This window comes from Pongo pygmaeus, chromosome 22 (assembly GCF_028885625.2).
Source record: "Pongo pygmaeus isolate AG05252 chromosome 22, NHGRI_mPonPyg2-v2.0_pri, whole genome shotgun sequence".
Taxonomy (NCBI): Eukaryota; Metazoa; Chordata; class Mammalia; order Primates; family Hominidae; genus Pongo; species Pongo pygmaeus.
The window spans coordinates 54,316,457-54,334,174 of record NC_072395.2 but is presented as its reverse complement, the minus strand read 5'-3'; the positions used below and the strand labels follow the sequence as shown (position 1 = coordinate 54,334,174).

General features: G+C 47.2%; 1 protein-coding gene across 2 annotated transcripts in view; it reads right to left on the bottom strand.

Annotated features, from left to right (window-relative positions):
• Window positions 1–762: 762 nt before the first annotated feature.
• Window positions 763–17,718, bottom strand: part of MX2 (MX dynamin like GTPase 2) — a 46,739-nt gene continuing 29,783 nt past the window's right edge. For both annotated transcript variants that reach the window (XM_054468845.2, XM_054468844.2), the window contains 8 exons: window positions 15,304–15,502; window positions 13,396–13,474; window positions 10,783–10,905; window positions 10,465–10,606; window positions 7,778–7,936; window positions 6,551–6,627; window positions 2,424–2,678; window positions 763–1,432 (listed from right to left, as the gene is read on the bottom strand). In XM_054468845.2, the coding sequence (XP_054324820.2) occupies window positions 1,190–1,432; window positions 2,424–2,678; window positions 6,551–6,627; window positions 7,778–7,936; window positions 10,465–10,606; window positions 10,783–10,905; window positions 13,396–13,474; window positions 15,304–15,502 (1,277 nt within the window). In that variant the 3' untranslated portion in view covers window positions 763–1,189. The remainder of the gene's footprint in view (window positions 1,433–2,423; window positions 2,679–6,550; window positions 6,628–7,777; window positions 7,937–10,464; window positions 10,607–10,782; window positions 10,906–13,395; window positions 13,475–15,303; window positions 15,503–17,718) is intronic.

Below are 17,718 nucleotides of genomic sequence, written 5' to 3'. Positions count from 1 at the left end.
GGGTTTTAAAACAAATCAGTAATGATATTTATTCTATTGTCTTTTTATTAAGGAATCTATATGTTCATCATTTGGAACATACAGGAAAACATGAAGAAGAAAAGAAAATTACCCATAATGATGATCACTGGTATGAAGTTCTCTCTCTCTCTCTCTATATATATATGTGTGTGTGTGTGTGTGTGTGTATTCAGAGACAGAGTCTCACTCTCACTGTCACCCAGGCTGTAGTGCATGGTGCAGTCATGGCTCACTGCAGCCTCAAACTCCTGGGCTCAAGGGATCCTCCTGCTCCAGCCACCTGAGTAGCTGGGACTACAGGTGTGCACCACCATGTCTGGCTACTTACAAACAAATTTTTTTAGAGACAGGCTCTCCCTGTGTTGCCCAGTCTGATCTTAAACTCCTGGGCTCAAGCGATCCTTCTGCTTCAGTCTCCAGAGTCACTGGGATTACAGGTATGAGTCACTGAACCTGGCTACATTTTTAAAAAGTTTCTTTGCTTGATTAAATTCCTCTTCAAGACATAACAGAGCAATGGAAGCTCATCATAATCAGTGAAACAAGAAGAAAAGAGAATCACTCAGGCTCCTTTCTGGCGGGGGAGTGGAGAGGCTGGGAAACACAATGACAGTGAACCATGGGAAGCTGGGGGCATGGCCACTGGATCTGAAAGAGACCAGCTAACAGTCACTAAATGTCCAAGGCCTGGGCTTGAGCGATAGCCTCAGGTATCTCCATCACTTCCACAGCACTCATTCGTTCAGTGACATGTCATTTATTAAGCAGTTACAATGCTGCAGGTGCTGTGCAAGAGACTGGACATACAAAAGAAGAATTTGACCCAGACCTTCCCCCTCTGGGGTCTCATAATCTTGTAGGGGGAAGGGAATACAAACACCAATTAGCAAAGAATGGTAGCAGTATCTTAGGACACTGTAACTGTGTGCTACAGGACCCAAGGACTGGAGAGCCATCCCTTCGTGAAGGTCAGGGAAGAGCTGGGTGGTGGAGAGAGCTGAGCCTGTGTGGACCCCTGATGCATGCTCTGATGCTGAGGGAGTACAGTAGAGATGGACACAGATAGTGACAGAAGAGTCTGGACCCAAAGCAGAAGCAGCATACTGCACCGACTCCCCTTAGAATGAATGAGTACGCACAAGAAAACAACCACAGGCATCGACGCCCTTCAATGGATCTCTTTGCCGGAGAATTGACAGAGTGCGTGCCGTGCCTGAGTGAGCCGGTAAATTCTCTCCTTAAGGATTCTTCTCTTGGTAGTGGTCTCACTCTGCTCTTGAAGCAGCCAGGAATAGCGATTTTTTTCCTGTAGTATCTGCATCATGGCTTTCTGCAAGGAGTCACCATTCTCTCGGAGCATAAAATACTGAATTATAAATGGGATCTGGTTGGCGAGACGTTTGCTGGTTTCCTGGAAGAGGGAGAAAGAAGGGTTTGCTGGAGTGGTCTCAGCCCAAGGCATGTGGTTGCAGAGAGAAGGCATGGAGTTCTCGGATGCGCACATGGTTGACTCGCAAAGCCCTGGTGGTCTTGCCCACCTCCACTCCAGTGGTCAGCATCAAGCCCCATCAAGGTTCTATTTGCGCTGACCCCTCTTTACTTCCAGGCATCCCCTCTAGCACTAAGAAGCCCCCTGGTAGGCTAGCAAGCCCATATCACCTCTGGGCATCCCCACAGCAACTCCCTGCTGGAGAAACTCCCCCAGCCCAGGACTCCTCTGGCTCCCTTCTGGGTATGCACCAGGGCCGTTTCGAATCCTCCCCTCATTCCATCTTCATAGGCACAGCCAGTGTGCCTGGCAGCCAGGTGCCCATGGCTGGGAAGCCACTCTATTCTGATTAAGAAAGGGCTTCGGGAGGTGGGTGTCTTTGCAGTTTAAAAGCTATTTTTCTTCCTGGGCACAGTGATACTTGCATATTGGATAGACAGTCAGAGGCCAAAAAGCTCACTGGGTCACAAAATCTAGGGAAAGGAAATTTCATTCCTATCTTGTGGGGCTGGCGAGTGTGGCAAGTTAGTGCCTTCTGAACACCAAGGAAAGCTGGCTTATAGTCACTGTCGTTGACGTTTGTTGTATTTTGCTGTATTCTGATCACAGTAATTTTGTAATTCATGGACTGCATATGAAATATAAGGAATTTTGGGGTCGGAATTAATTTTGAGTACACGTTCTGCCACTTTAAAAATTGATTGTGGGCAAATTAATTAAAAGTGCCTTCACAGGGTTCATGTAGAATTATAAATGAGAAAATATATAAGTAGTTTATCATAGTAGAAAAGGGCTTAATACATTGTAGTGGTCCCTCCTTCCTTCCCTCAGCAAAGCCTCTCTAGGTTAGCATAGCCCCTACTCAGCTCTGCAAATGCCAGAGAGCATGGCTCCTGCCCCGCCGGGAACTCACCGAGAAGTAGGCATTCAGGTGGATGCCTATTTCAGTAAAGGAGGAAACTGAAGACTCATTACTGGGAAAATGAGAGTTCAACTTCATATTCTGTGAAGGCTTCCCCAGAGGGTTAAAAATCTCTTCTCGGACTTTCTTCAAAATAACACTGTAAATCTGATCTTGACAAAAAACCATCTGCTCCATTCTGAACTGAAGTTGGATCATGTTTTCTGCCTTCTCTGTGTGTTTCACTTTTATGTCTTCAATCTTGCTCTGGTTAGATAAAAAAGACAAACACATTACTTATTTTTCTTCTTTCCTGTTGGCTTGAACAAATTGGGAAGTACTATTATGTTGAACTCAGAAATAAAACGAATCCGAGGTCAAAGATGTCCTGAGACTTGAAATGATGATTTTTAGAAAGTCCCACTTCGCCCTTTCTGTCCTTATGAACCCGGTTTCCTCACTCCCCACTTGCGACATACCTTCTGTCCTGCCCTTTCTTCCTCTCTGGCCATCCCCGGTCCCTCCTACACCACCAGCTTTCTGCTCCTTCATCAGGAACAGCCTTAGTCCATACTGTTGGGATGGTGTCAGTCATTCCTGGGGCGCTACTTCTGCGAGAATGGTTCCAGTGCTGACGAACACTGGGGTAACAGTGTGATATACCTGTTTCCCAGGAATCCCAGGACTCCTACTATGGTATGAGGCTACCACTTCTCCTGTTGTCCTTCTCAGTTTCTCCCCAACCTCCCCTTTTCCCTAGTTTATAAGACAGGAGAAAAGGGAGAAAGCAAAAAGTTGGAAAGAAACAGAAGTAAGATAAATAGCTAGACGACCTTGGCACCACCACCTGGCCCTGGTGGCTAAAATAATAATAATATTAACCCCTGACCAAAACTACTGGTGTTATCTGTAAATTCCAGACATTGTATGAGAAAGCACTGTAAAACTTTTTGTTCTGTTAGCTGACGTATGTAGCCCCCAGTCACATTCCTCACGCTTACTTGATCTATTATGACTTTTTCACGTAGACCCCTTAGAGTTGTAAGCCCTTAAAAGGACTAGGAGTTTCTTTTTCGGGGAGCTTGGCTCTTAAGACACGAGTCTGCCGACGCTCCCGGCCGAATAAAAAACCTCTTCCTTCTTTAATCTGGTGTCTGAGGAGTTTTGTCTGCGACTCGTCCTGCTACACTACGTCACGCATGCAGTCAAGGAAGAAAGAGGTTGGCTGGGCATGGTGGCTCATGCCTATAATCCCAGCACTTTGGGAGGCCGAGGAGGGTGGATCACTTGAGGTCAGGAGTTCGAGACCAACCTGGCTAACATCGTGAAACCTCATCTCTACTAAAAATACAAAATTAGCTGGGCGTGGTGGCACACGCCTGTAATCCCAGCTACTTGGGAGGCTGAGGCAGGAGAATGGCTTGAACCTGGGAGGCAGAGGTTGCAGTGAGCTATCACGCCATTGCACTCCAGTCTGGATGACAAGAGCGAAACTCTGTCTCAAAAAGGCCGGGCGCGGTGGCTCGTTCCTTTTATCCCAGCACTTTGGGAGGCTGAGGCAGGTGTGTCACCTGAGGTCAGGAGTTCGCAACCAGCTTGGCCAACATGAGGAAACCCCATCTCTACTAAAAATACACAAATTAGCCGGGTGTGGTGGCAGGTGCTTGTAATCCCAGCTACTTGGGAGGCTGAGGCAGGAGAATCACTTGAACCCAGGAGGCAGATGTTGCAGTGAGCTGAGATGGCACCACCGCACTCCAGCCTGGGTGACAGAGTGAGACTCCATCTCAAAAAAAAAAAAAAAGGAAAGAAAGAGGTGATGTAGCAAAGAAGGGGGGTCATAGGGTCACTGCCACGGACTGAACATTTGTGTCCCCCCCCCAGTTTACATGTTGAAACCAAAGCAGAAAGGTAATGGTATTGGGAGGTGGAAGGTAATTAGTCATGAGAGTAGAGCCTCATGAATGTGACTGAGGCCCTTATAAAGGAACCCCGGAGAGTGCTCTTTCCACCGTGTGAGGGTACACAAGAAGGTGGTGGCCATCCGCAACCTGAAAGAGAGTCCTCACTGCCACCTGACCGTGCCCACACACTGATCTCAGGCTCCCAGCCTCCAGAACCATGAGAAACAAATTTTTATTGTTAATAAGACACATCCAATCTGTGGGACTTTGTGATAGAAGCTTGAACTAAGACTGTCATGTCCTGGCTTTGAGTTTCTTTTTCTTTTTTTTTTCTTTTTGAGATGGAGTCTCACTTTGTTGCCCAGGCTGCAGTGCAGTGGCACAATCTCGACTCACTGCAACCTCCGCCTCCCAGGTTCAAGTGATTTCTGGCTAATTTTTGTATTTTTGTAGAGAGAAGGGTTTCACCGGGTTGGCCAGGCTGGTCTTGAACTCTTGACCTTAAGTGATCTGCCCGCCTCGGCCTCCCAAAGTGCTAGGATTACAGCCGTGAGCCACCACACCTCGCCTAGGCTTTTGAGTTTCAAATAGACTTTTTAAAACTGAAGGCAGAAGCAGCAGCTTGAGAGTGAAAGCGTGAGTTTCAGAGGTGAAGTTTCACAGGTGCTGGTTCGTTCGTTCGTTCTTTTTTTTTTTTTTTTTTTGAGTATATGTGACAACTGTGAAAGAAAAATAGACTCTTGGGACCCCAAACTTACTATACCAAAGGGAAAGTTAACGGCCTTTCTTTTGTTCCCAAACAGAAGCTGTGATTTCACATGCTCACTTTATCTGATGTAAAATGTAGATTTACTGAGCGCGAGATGAATGCATGATTGACTTTCTCTCCACGCCTTTCTTTTCACATATAACACACAGATTCACTGAGTGCTGGTCAGAGCCTTACACGAGGGTGACCTCTGCCTCATTGCCTCATTGCCTACCCTCCTTCCTTCTTTCTTCCCCACCTGCTCACTCTTTCCTTTTTAAATACTGAAGTTCTCCTAAACCCTCTTAGGAAAAGCACAGGTCACAGATCGTACTGGAACTTGTGTTTCTTTTTCCCAGGTACATCCTCGACCTGGGCAAAATATACCTCGGGTCGAGGCAGATCTGCCTCAGTCACTTTTTGGTCGACACAACAAAGGACAGTAGACCCTCTGGGAGCAGAAGTGGCTTGTGCCGCACTCCTCAAGATCTGTGACACAAGAGGCAGCGAGCCCCCCAGGCTCTGTTGTGGCTGAGGGCAGTGTGCAGGCCATGGCCTTGGAGAGCCCCGCAGTCCCTGGTGTGGATCTGGGAGCTGCTGCAAGGCTGTGTCTATCCAAGGGCAGCACAAAAGAGGTGAAGGCCCTTGGTGGATGCCAGAGTTCCCATGGCCCAGAGCAGTTGGGCCTGCAGCCGAGTGCTTCCTGTGTCCCGGCGGGGCTGGGCAGGAGCTCAGGGACCAAGGGGACCAAGGCCCGGGAAGGACAATGGACATCTTGGTGACTGGGGACCAGGCAGGTCACCCACCCCATGAGCAGGCACCCGGGACTCAGACACAGCCCCTGAGAAAGTGGGCGGGAGTCAGAACTGAGATTTAATTTTCACCAACAGGCAAAAAGGGTGAAAGAAGAAATTAATTTACATGATGGAAAAATGATAGAAATTGTCCTTCTTGCTTGCCTGCACTATGGAATGAGATTTCAATCCACCAGCCCAGGCCTGGACAGAAGAGGAATTTTATCTATAGCCCAAGTGGCACATGCCCTCTCTTGCCTTTGCTGAAGGTAACTCGGGGGAAGAGTTGCTAAGTAGAAACCCACAGAGCTATGGCAACATCTTTGAGTCAAACATACACATTTGAGAGTAGGACTAGTAAACAATGCCGTGCTTTATGCTTGAAAAAGATTCAGCCTACCAGCCAGTCCTCGGTGGAGCCCCACGTCCTGCGTAAGGTCGTGCAGAACAGATGGCAGGGCACGGGCCTCCTTTCATTTCTCCTGCGGAGTGAAGCCTCCTCCTGAGCAGAAGCCAGGCAGGCAGGTGCTCCTGGAGTCACCAGCCCCACCAGCCCCGCCAGCCCTGCCAGCCCTGCCAGCCTGCCATTGCATCCCTGGCCTCATGGTTCCAAATGACAGTGAATATCCAACTTCTCTCAAGGTTAAACAGCCAATGGTCCAGGTGACTAGCAAGTGAACTCTGGGTGCTTACCTGAACAGTTTGGTTAAGGTTGAAAAATTCGCCAAAATGTTTTTTGGCCATGTTAATGAAAGTTTGCCGGATAATTTCTGACCAAAAAAAAAAAAAAAAGGAGAAGAAGAAGAAGAAGAAGAAAACATCAGTAAAATGCAAGCAGAAATAAAACTGGTTAAAGACACAGGGAGGATGACTGATGATACACTGACCCATTCCAGGAGACTGAGTTCCCTAGACCTGCAGACCACGATAGGAGAGGGTGGGACATCATTCCAGGGACGTACAATCCAGCCCTCATGCAGCCTGGGCAGGTCCTGTCCATTTCCCATGCCTGTGTGCATGTTAGCCTCTGACTATTCCTTACATCAGGGGTCCCCAACCCCCGGGCTGGACCAGTTCCAGTCCGTGTCCGGCAGGAGGGGTGCAGTGAGCTAGTGAGCATTGCTGCTTGAGCCCCACCTCTTTTCAGATCTGCGGTGGCACTAGATTCTCACAGGAGCACAGACCCTGTTGTGAACTGCGCATGTGAGGGATCTAGGTTGCATGTTCCTTATGAGAATCTAATGCCTGATGATCTGTCACTGTCTCCCATCACCCCCAGATGGGACCATCTAGTTGCAGGAAGACAAGCTGAGGGCTCCCACCATAATGAGGATTCTACATGATGGTGAGCTGTGTAATTATTTCATGATATATTACAATGTAATAATAATAGAAATAAAGTGCATAATAAATGCAATGCAGTTGAATCATCCCAGAGCCATGCCTCTTACCCCTCACTGGTCTGGAAAAATTGTCTTCCGTGAAAGCAGTCTCTGGTGCCATAAAGACTGGGGACTGCTGCCTTACGCAGCTGTGTTGGGGGCTGCGTATGATACAGATGAAGCACATGTGCACCCTCTGCCTGCCCACCAAAGACAAGAGAAACCATCCTCCCTGCCTCCTCCATGTGTTTGAAGGAGAGTGATGCAAAGCGCCCATGGCATTCAGCATGCTTCCCCATCTCCTGGAAACCTCAGTACGAGTTCTCAGGCAGAAGGGCAGAATCTGCAGCTCTGACCAGCTCCCAGGCCTTGCCAGTGCTGCTGGCTCACAGACCACACCGAGTAGCAATCTAGCACACCAGTGAGCGTGTCTGCAGGCTGTGTTTGGTAACTCCATTCCAATCTCTCCCTCCAAGGCACTGGGGTCTATGGAAGGTACGAGAGTGATGGTTTGGGAGTCCTGCTTGAAAGTCCTCACCCACGGCTTTCTGGAGCATGCTAAGGGCGGGCTCCACCAGCTGCTGGATGTACTGATGCACGATGAACTCAAATGTCTTGTAGTTGACAAATCCCAGAAGCTCCTTGCCTCGATACTGCTTTTCATATTTTTCAACTTCTTCGTGGATAATATTTTTAACTGCAACACCAAACAGACCTCCATGGTGAATTCTAATAATTCTGCAGATGTCGTAAAGCTAGCAACAGTTTTTTAAAGTCTTGCTCCCCACTGTACTCAGAGGCAGTGTTACAAAGTGGCGTTTTGTTCACAATGAGAAAAATATTCACGGTCTAATAAAAGGAGTTTTAAGAAATACTGACTTTTGGGGGAAAAAAAAATCTTATTCTATGAAAATGTGTTTCAATAGAAAGTCATCACCCCAAGAGAGAAGTTATTGTTTCTAACTGGTAGGAAAAAAAAAAAAAAAAAACCTGATTAGAGGCCAGATGTGGTGGCTCACACCTGTAATATCATCACTTTGGGAGGTTGAGGTGGGAGGATCAGTCCAAGACCAGCCTGGGCAACATAACAAGATCCTGTCTCTACAAAAATAAAAAAAAAAGATGAGCCAGGCATGATGGTATGTGCCTTTAGTTCCAGCCTGAGTGACAGCAAGAGCCTGTCTCTGAAAAATAAAAACAAAACTAAACACAAAAATCTGATCAGTTAAATGAATATGGAAACTTAATCTTGAACCCCTCACCTCCCAGGCATACAGCCACAGTTTACCTTTGGAGGGATCTTACCACGGAGGTAAACAGTGCTGTTTTCTCCAAGTGCCAGAACAAAAACACAACAGCACACAGACAATGAGATGGTTTGGCTCTGTGTCCCCAAGCAAATCTCATCTCGAATTGTGTTTGGCTCTGTGTCCCCATCCAAATCTCATCTCAAATTGTAATCCCCATGTGTCAAGAGAGCAACCTGGTGGGAGGTGATTCTCATGCTGCTCTCATGATAGTAAGTGAGTTCTCACAGGATCTGATAGTTTAAAAGTGTTTGGGGGCTGGGAGCAGTGGCTCATGCCTGTAATCCCAGCATTTTGGGAGGCGGAGGAGGGCAGATCACCTGAGGTTAGGAGTTTGAGACCAGCCTGGTCAACGTGGTGAAACCCCATCTCTACTAAAAGTACAAAAATCAGCTGGGTGTGGTGGCATGCAACTGTAATCCCAGCTACTTGGAAGGCTGAGGCGGGAGAATTGCTTGAACCTGCGAGGCTGAGGTTGCAGTAAGCCGAGATCACACCACTGCACTCCAGCCTGGGCAACAAGAGTGAAACTCTCTCTCAAAATAAATAAATAAATAAAGTGTTTGGCAGCTGTTCCTTGCTCTTTCTCCTGCCACCCTGTAAAGAAGGTGCTTGCTTCTCCTTTGCTTTCTGCTATGATTGTAAGTTTTCTGAGGCCTCCCTAGCCATGCGGAACTGTGAGTCCATTAAACCTCCTTTCTTTATAAATTACCCAGTCTCAGGTAGTTTTTTATAGCTGTGTGAAAATGGACACACACACACACACGCCCTACTGGAACCTGGGCTGGAGCACATGGGAATCAGAACTTTGCCAGGTGAAGCCAGCAGGCTCTTGTCAAACCAAGAATCTCTCTGATCTTGAATTAGGGGCAAAGAGAAGGGGGATTGGGATGAGTGGAATTGTTTGGGTGACCTGGGCACATTTTAGCAGTTAAAAAACTGCTACTTCATCTAGTCTTTATTTATTGCTAAAACCAGATCATCACACCCTAGACCTTCCAGAGGGGGAGATGGTAAATGATTTCATGTGGATTCCCCCTCGCCTGGTCCCCTGGCACCCATGCTGAGCTCTGTCTCAATGCCACCAAAATAAATAAGTATCCCAGGTCACTTTTTCTACCAGGCTGATGTTTAGCTGCTACTAATGAAGGCTCCGTGTCTGGTGTGTCCACAATAGGCACCATGGCCAGCTGGCAGCTGTGCACTCAATTCAACAGTGGCTGGAGAGCCTTCATGTGGGGCTGGCCCCCAGAGTCATCTGGACCCCTGCTTTGGGCACAGGCTTCCCTCCAGGCACTCAGGATAGCGGCCCTGAGGTACCCTGGGCTGCTCTGCGAATTCCTCAGGTGGCCATGGAATGCCATTTAGCCTTAAAACCAAGAAGCAAGGCCAGGCACAGTGGCCCACATCTATAATCCCAGCACTTTGGGAGGCTGAGGCAGGTGGATTGCCTGAGCCTAGGAGTTCAAGAGCAGCCTGAGCAATGGTGGTGAAAACCTGTCTCTACAAAAAAGTACAAAAATTAGCTGGGTATGGTGGTTCATGCCTGTGGTCCCAACGACTCAGGAGGCTAAGGTGGGAGGATCACTTGAGCCCGGGATGTTGAGGCTGCAGTGAGTCATGATTGCGCCACTACACTCCAGCCTAGGCAACAGAGGGAGACCCTGTCTCAACAAAACAAAACAAAATCAATACACAAGAGGACATCAGAGGCAGTGGAATTGCCCTGTGTTGAGTTGCTAAGGTCGATGCCCTATATTTCTGGTCCTGGTCGTTGAGAGACAGTTGCTGATTACCAAGGGTTCCACGCTCTTGGATGGGCGTGTTCTGCTCTTGGCACACTTATCATGTGCTGGACGTAGCTTCTGGTCTGGGTAAATACCACCCTGTTTTGCGGGGAGCCCTGCCCAGAACTTACCTTTTTGGGTGTTAGTTGCAAGTATGCCTACCCAGTTTTTAAAATCCTCTCTGATTTTGTTGTATAAACGGGTCTCATTCTCCCTTACAGCTTCTTCTCCTTCTACTAACTTTTCGATGTCCTGATTAAACATCTTGATTTTCTGAAAATGATATAAAGTCAATAGTCTTTGCAGAAATCATATGAAAGAACTGGGACCGGTGTTGCAAGGAGATGTCCACCCGCCCGCCTCATCTCATGGGTGAAGAAGGGGAAGGGCAGCTGCGGGGCCACCAGGGAAGGATGCAGTGTCACGTGGAGTCCCGCAGAAATCCTCACCTCAATTAGAAAGAACATCTTGTCGGCCTCCTGGCTGGGGATGTCGGCCCCGCAACGCCGCAGCTCCTCGGTCGCCTTCTGGTGGCTCTCCCTTATTTGTTCTTCTAACAACGGGAGCGATTTCTAAACAACACAATTGCAAACAATCAAACTGTGGCTTAAGAGATTGGTCAACTGATTTCTTTGGTATATGGGTAAGAGCCCTTTAAAGCATTCAGGAAGATCTGGAATTTTTGTTATTTTGTGAATCTCAGTGAGATGGAAACTGGCCAAGGAGCCCAAAGAGAGTTTTGCATGCAAAACAGGCATGTCCCACAGCTTGGACGGCCTGGCTTGGAATTTTGCATTCTGCTGTGCAATTGGAGTGGTGAGGAATTGGGTGGTGGACAGTTTTTACTTTTGTTTTGTGGTTGTTGTTTGATTTGGCTTGGTGCCTTGTATTTCCAGAACAAGAACACTTGAATATGATGTGCAATGTCTTAGTAAAATGGGTTTTTGGTGACAATGTGAATGTTATAAACTGGTAAACACTGTGTCTTGGGGTTGGCGACACACTCCACACCTCCTTTAATCCCCACACTGTCGTATGCTGCCTTTTTTTTGCCACAGAGGAAACTACGGCTCAGAGAATCTGATTACTTGCTATCTTCACAGACCTAATGAGCAGCAGTGGCAAATCACACCCTGCCCACAAACTCCCCAGCCCTGCTCGTAAATGCTGCAGGTGAAGACACCTTGGGGAACAGTGACCCCAGGTCCCACCCTGGTGGACAAGGTTGCTGCAGCCCCTGGGCAGGGGGAGCTCCCTGGGACTTGGAGGTGGTTTGTGGGTTAGCATGTCAAGGCAAGACAGGTCACACCAGGAAATTGATAAGGTCTCCTAGGCTCTTTTTTGGGAGACAGTTTGTATCTGTAGGCAAAGCGTATTAACTTCTGATATTTCAAATTGTCATTGTTATAATTGAGTCGATTTAAAATTTAAAAATTAATTTAAAATATTATAAATTTTAAATTAAAGTATTTGTGTTGGAATAAAGGTATAAAAATGAAACATTTTTATTTTTGCAAAAAACAGATGTTTTTCTTAATTAGACAGGGATATAGCTTTCAGAAACCTCTTCTGCGAACTTAGTGAATTCCACTGGAATCAGTGATCCTCAAAGTAGGTTCCCAGGAACACCTGGGACCTTAGAAATGCAAATCCATGGGTCTTACCCTAGACCTTCTAAGTCAGAAACTCTGGGGCTGGGACCCAGGAATCTAAATTTTTTTTTTTTTTTTTTTTTTTGAGACGGAGCCTCACTCTGTCACTCAGGCTGGAGTGCAGTGGCACTATCTGAGATCACTGCAACCTCCGCTTTCCGGGTTCAAGCCATTCTCCTGCCTCAGCCTCTGGAGTAGCTGGGACTACAGGTGCACAACACCACGGTGGCTAATTTTTGTATTTTTAGTAGAGATGGGGTTTCACCACGTTGGCCAGGTTGGTCACCATGTTGGCCAGGCCACTCCTGACCTCAGGTGACCCACCCGCCCCAGCCTCCCAAAGTGCTGGGATTACATGTGTAAGCCACCTTGCCTGGTGGAATCTAATTGTAACAAACTTTCCAGGTAATTCTTGTATGCCTTAAAGTTGGAGAACCACTGGCTCCTTCTAACCAAATTTTCTTTGAGCATGTGTTTCCTGGCTCAAGTAAGTCATTGCTTTTGTCTGATATCCAATTTAGCATGGGCCAAGTCCTAGGATCTGGAATTGTCTTTGCTCTAAGGGTACACTTAAATCTTCCCATGTTGCTTGGCCTCATTTGTGAAGGTTTAGGTAAGCATTAAAAATATTCGATTTCTCAATAACCACCAAACCAAAGTTTTTCTATAATTGATGATGTCATGAGGCCCTTGTCTGTAGTTGTCTGCTTTTGAGAATCCATAAAAATGGATTTATTTCTTACAAACCAATTATTTCTTAGAAGTTTGAGGCTAGAAGAAATTTTTTTTTTTTTAGACGGAATTTTGCTGTTGTTGCCCAGGCTGGAGTGCAATGGCACGATCTTGGCTCACCACAACCTCCACCTTCCGGGTTCAAGCGATTCTCCTGCCTCAGCCTCCCCAGTAGCTGGGATTACAGGCATGTGCTACCATGCCCAGCTAATTTTGTATTTTTAGTAGAGATGGAGTTTCTCCATGTTGGTCAGGCTGGTCTTGAACTCTTGTCCTCAGGTGATCCACCGGCTTTAGCCTCCCAAAGTGCTGGGATTACAGGCATGAGCCAGCATGCCTGGCAAGAAAAATATTTTATACCAGGAAGTATTAACAACATATTGAAAAAAGAAAACTTGCTCTCTCAGTGGTCACTCCTTTTTATATTGCTAAACTGTTTCCTTCTCTTTTTTTCCCCCCTGCTGACCAATTCAACCCTTTGTTTTAATACTATGTGCTTGTTGCTTCCCCAATTTGGAAGTTCTTCCAGTGAGCCTGTGACAGTGAGTGAGACAGTGTTCAGAGGGTACTTGTTTGCTTGTTTGGACAGATCAGTGGGGCATCTTAGCCAACTCCAGACCAAGAGAGTGACTTGGGCATGCTGTATTGATGACTTGTCACCCAACCCACGTGGCTCACTTGGATGTGCATGATGAGTTCACTGGTAAGTCTTTCTGCCAGTCGGGGAACCGTGGCTGACCCCTCCTCCAGGAGAACTCTGAAATGAGACAGACATTCATGCATTCAGGAAGGACTTGTGTACCATCTTGCTAGTACCGGACTTTGTACGTGGTAGGTGAGCCCAGCTCCCCGGGGCAACACATGCCATCAGAAAAGCCAAGTGGTGAGTGAGAAAGACACTTGCCACCAGCCTGCACCCAGGCAACCATGGGCCAGGAAGCTTCCTTCCCTCCTCCCTTTCTATCATCCCCACAAACTCATGAGGTAGGTCATCTTAACTACAGGAAAACAAACCCAGCCTCATGGAGATTAAGTGAGTTGCCCAGATTAGTATTTTATTTCTCATCACAAAAGTATATACGGTGCTTACTAAGTGCCAGGCTCCAATCTAAGGGCTTTATAAATATTAACACATTTAGTCATTTAACAACCCACTTTAGAGCAAGAAAGGCTGAGACACAGAAAGGTTAAGCAGCTTGCTGCATTTGCTTGCTGCAGCCACACAGCAGGCAGAGTAGCTGCAGCATGTTTGCCAATAGCAGGAATTTAGGATGAAGCACACAGGATTATTCCCCAGTACTGCCAGTGCCTCTTACTGCAAGGGCCGGCTCCCAGCAAGCAGGCATGCAGGGATTTCAGATTTCCCAAAGACCTTGAGAAGCGGTTTGCAAACGGAGGCCCCTGGACTGGCAACATTAGCCTCAACCAGGAGGAACCTATTAGAAGCAGGAAGTCTTGGGCACCTCCCCAGACCTCAGGGCAGAGCAGGGCAGAGCAAGAGCAATTCTAAGGAACTCTCCAGAGAGTCTGCTGTTCACTCAGCATGGAGAACCATGGGCCTGATTATTTTGAAATCTTCTCCCAGCTCAAGGAGGAGAGTTTTCTTCTCCTCATGTCCTCCAGTGCTATTGAAAACAGTATGTTTCATCCACTCAGAGCAGGAGCAGAGAGGAAGAATTAAGGAACCGGGTGGTGTTTACTGAGTGCTGACTGTTGGCACTCAAGACCTTCGTGTATGTTGTGTTATTTAATCCTAACCACAATCTTGTGAGGCAGCAGTAGGATCCCCTGGAGAAGATGGGAAAGCCAAAATTCAGAGAAGGTGGCCCATATTGTAAGATCACATAGTTAGCAAGCCGTAGACCTGCTCGGCCCAAATTCACTGTTTTCCCATTAGCTCTCCTTCAAGCAGGAATGACCTCTGTGCTCCTGGATCATTCAGGAATAACAAGTTCCAGAATGAGGGGGAAAAGTGTTCCATTCAATGGGGACAATCCCAGCATCCTACAAACTACAGAGTCTCTACAGGATAATTTCTATTTAATAAAACCAGTTATTATTAAATTTCTATTTAATAAAAACAAGTGATGTGCTGGCAAATGACTGTGGGCACTGGAGGCTCTAAAAACATGGAGAGTTCCATCGAGCATGTTTTCTTGTGTGCCGTTTACAGTGGTAAACACGGGTTTCTGGAAGTTAGGTGCTCTGTGTTCAGTCCTGTTCCCATTCACTATTTGTTTGACCTCATTATTCTTATCTATGAAAATGGGGGAAACTTCACCTGCGTTACATATCTCTTAATATAAGGACTCAAATCAGAAAGCAAGTGAAAACATTTTGGGAAGCCAAAGAGTTCTATGCTTTATGTCATGACACATTCCAGTTTTTAATCAACACCATCATTAGAATCTAAGAAACAATAATTTGTCTAAATAAGCCAAGAAATTTAACATAAAAATAAGGTGAGGCTAGGTTATACTACCTTGTGTAATTTGTGCATACACTTTGGTCATGATCTGGGCCAACTCTGGCAGATGGGCTGGCTTTCATGGAGTCTAATTCCAGGGCTTTCCTGAAGAGTCTCACCTGAAATATGGATGTGTTTGAAAGAATGTAATTTCTTTCTTGGTTGCCTCTGCCAAGCTCAGCCTGTTTGTGAGCTCCTGCTGGCCCCGGCACCTCACGATCATGTAGCCCTTCTTGAGGGGGTACGTGAGGTTCCGCACCACATTCATGACACTTTTCTCAGTGCCCTTGTCCATTAGATCTGGTTTGGTCAGGATCCCTGTGAGATGGTTAAAGAAGGGAAATGGAAAGGTCAGTGATCCCCTCAAACAGATTTGACTCCTACTGGACTATGAGCTCCTTTTTTGGCCAAGAAGATCTTCTGCAGTTTTGATCCTCCAGTGCCTCATTCCATCCTCATTCCCTCATTGCCCCTCTTCTTTGCATTTCTATTGGCTCACTATCTCACTCTCTCACTCAGTTCATTCAGTGTCCTGGATAGTTGACTTAACAAATATTTCTTGGATGCCTACTAGGTGCCCAGCACTAAGGCAGCATGCATGGTTAGAATGGACTGGCTCCATGCACTGTGTTTCCAAGAATGCCTTGTTCCCTACTGAGGGGAGTCCCTCTCTAGTGTCTCCTGAACAGACTCACTCTGCTCCCTCTTGTGGGCACCTCCTCTGATCTCCTCCTTCCTACTTTCCTCTCCCCCTCCTCTGTCCCCACTCCTTCCTGCTTGCACTGGATTGAAAACTTTGAATTCCAAGTGCTCTTTTTTGCTTGAGTGTCAAATTGCCACTGCCTTTCTTGTTTGTGTGTGTTGAAAAGCACTTTTCTTTCTTCCTTCTTCCCTTCCTTCCTTCCTTGCTTCCTTCCTTCCTTCCTTTCTTCCTTTCTTCTTTCCTTCCTTCCTTCCTCTCTCTCTCTCTTTCTTTTTTGAGATGGAGTCTCACTCTGTTGCCCAGGCTGGAGTGCAGTGGCTCACTACAACCTCCACCTCCCCAGTTCAAGTGATTCTCCTGCCTCAGCCTCCTGAGTAGCGGGGACTACAGGAGTGTGCTACCACGCCCAGCTAATTTTTGTATTTTTAGTAGAGATGAGGTTTCACCATGTTGGCCAGGCTGGTCTCAAACTCCTGACCTCATGATCCACCCACCTCGGCCTCCCAAAGTGCTGGGATTACAGGCATGAGCCACCGTGCCTGGCCTTATCTTCTGCTATTTTGTCCTTCGTTTTAATTTGTGGGTAAGTCTGGTTATCTGGTCTACTATTCTTGAACCTCTCTTTCCAGATAAATTAAGCTAGTAATATACAAGAAATAAAGAAGAATGGATATGGATAAGGGCTATGCAGAGAGTTAACATAAAGTGATACGTTGGCAAATGACTGTGGGCAGAGGTGCGTGATGCAGTCTCAGGATGGGTGGACAGGGAGGGCCTCTCTCAGAAGGCAACATTTGGACTGAGATCTGAATGAAGGGAGGAGTCAGCCTAGTGGGGATGGAGAAGGAGCACTCCAGACCCTGGGTGAGAGGGAGCAGGGATGGCAGAGCCATATTGGAGGGTCATGAGCAAGGCAGAGAGCGGTGGGAACTGAAATCAGAGAGGCAGGTAGGGCCAGGTCACCTGGGGCTCTGCTTTCTAGATATAGGAGTCCAGGGTTTATATGCATGTGAGATGGCAGCAGGAGAGAATGTAAACAGGGAGGGGCATGACCCAATTGACATGTTTGAAGGCCAGTGGAGAGGGCACTGCCATGGGCAAGGTGAGTGCTAGAACAGCAGGAGAATGTTGGAGCAGTCCAGGCAGGAGACCATGGTGGCTTGGTCTAGGCAGTGACAGTGGGGATGGAGAAGAGTAGATGGATTTGGCACCCGTTGTGGAGGCAGAGTCACCAGGACTTCAGATACATTAGACTTGGAGGCAAGGGGAGGGAGGACTCAAGTGGGACTCTTTGATTTGGCTTTAGAACTGGGTGGGCGGATGGGTTCTGTGAATGAGGTGGGGAAGCCTTGGGGAGGAGGAGAATCAGGATGGAGTACGAAACCAAGAGTTCTGTTTTGGTCATGTTTAACTGGAGACATTGGCCAGACAGCCAAAGGGAGTTGTCCAGTTAAGTAAGGTCAGGGTTAGAGATACAGATTTGGGAGTCACTGGCATGTAGATGGCATTACAAACCACAGCCGGATAAGATCACTTAATGTGATGATGCATTGACAGAAGGAGAGCCCAGAACCAAGTTTTCCATACCTAGAGGCCTGGAGTTTTCCATTGAAGTTTTCCATTGAAGAGGCATGGAGACAAGGAGTCTAAGAATGTGACTTCCAGCTGGCCAGTGACGGAAGCGACCCGAGAGAGAGAGGATGGTGAAGGAAAGAGGGAGGTTCAGGAAAGAGGGAGTGGGCAACTGGGGTGACTGCTGCTGAGAAAGGAGAGGCAAGGACAGAGACGTGACCACGTGCTCCTCAGTGCAGAGGGTGTGGGTGACCTCGAC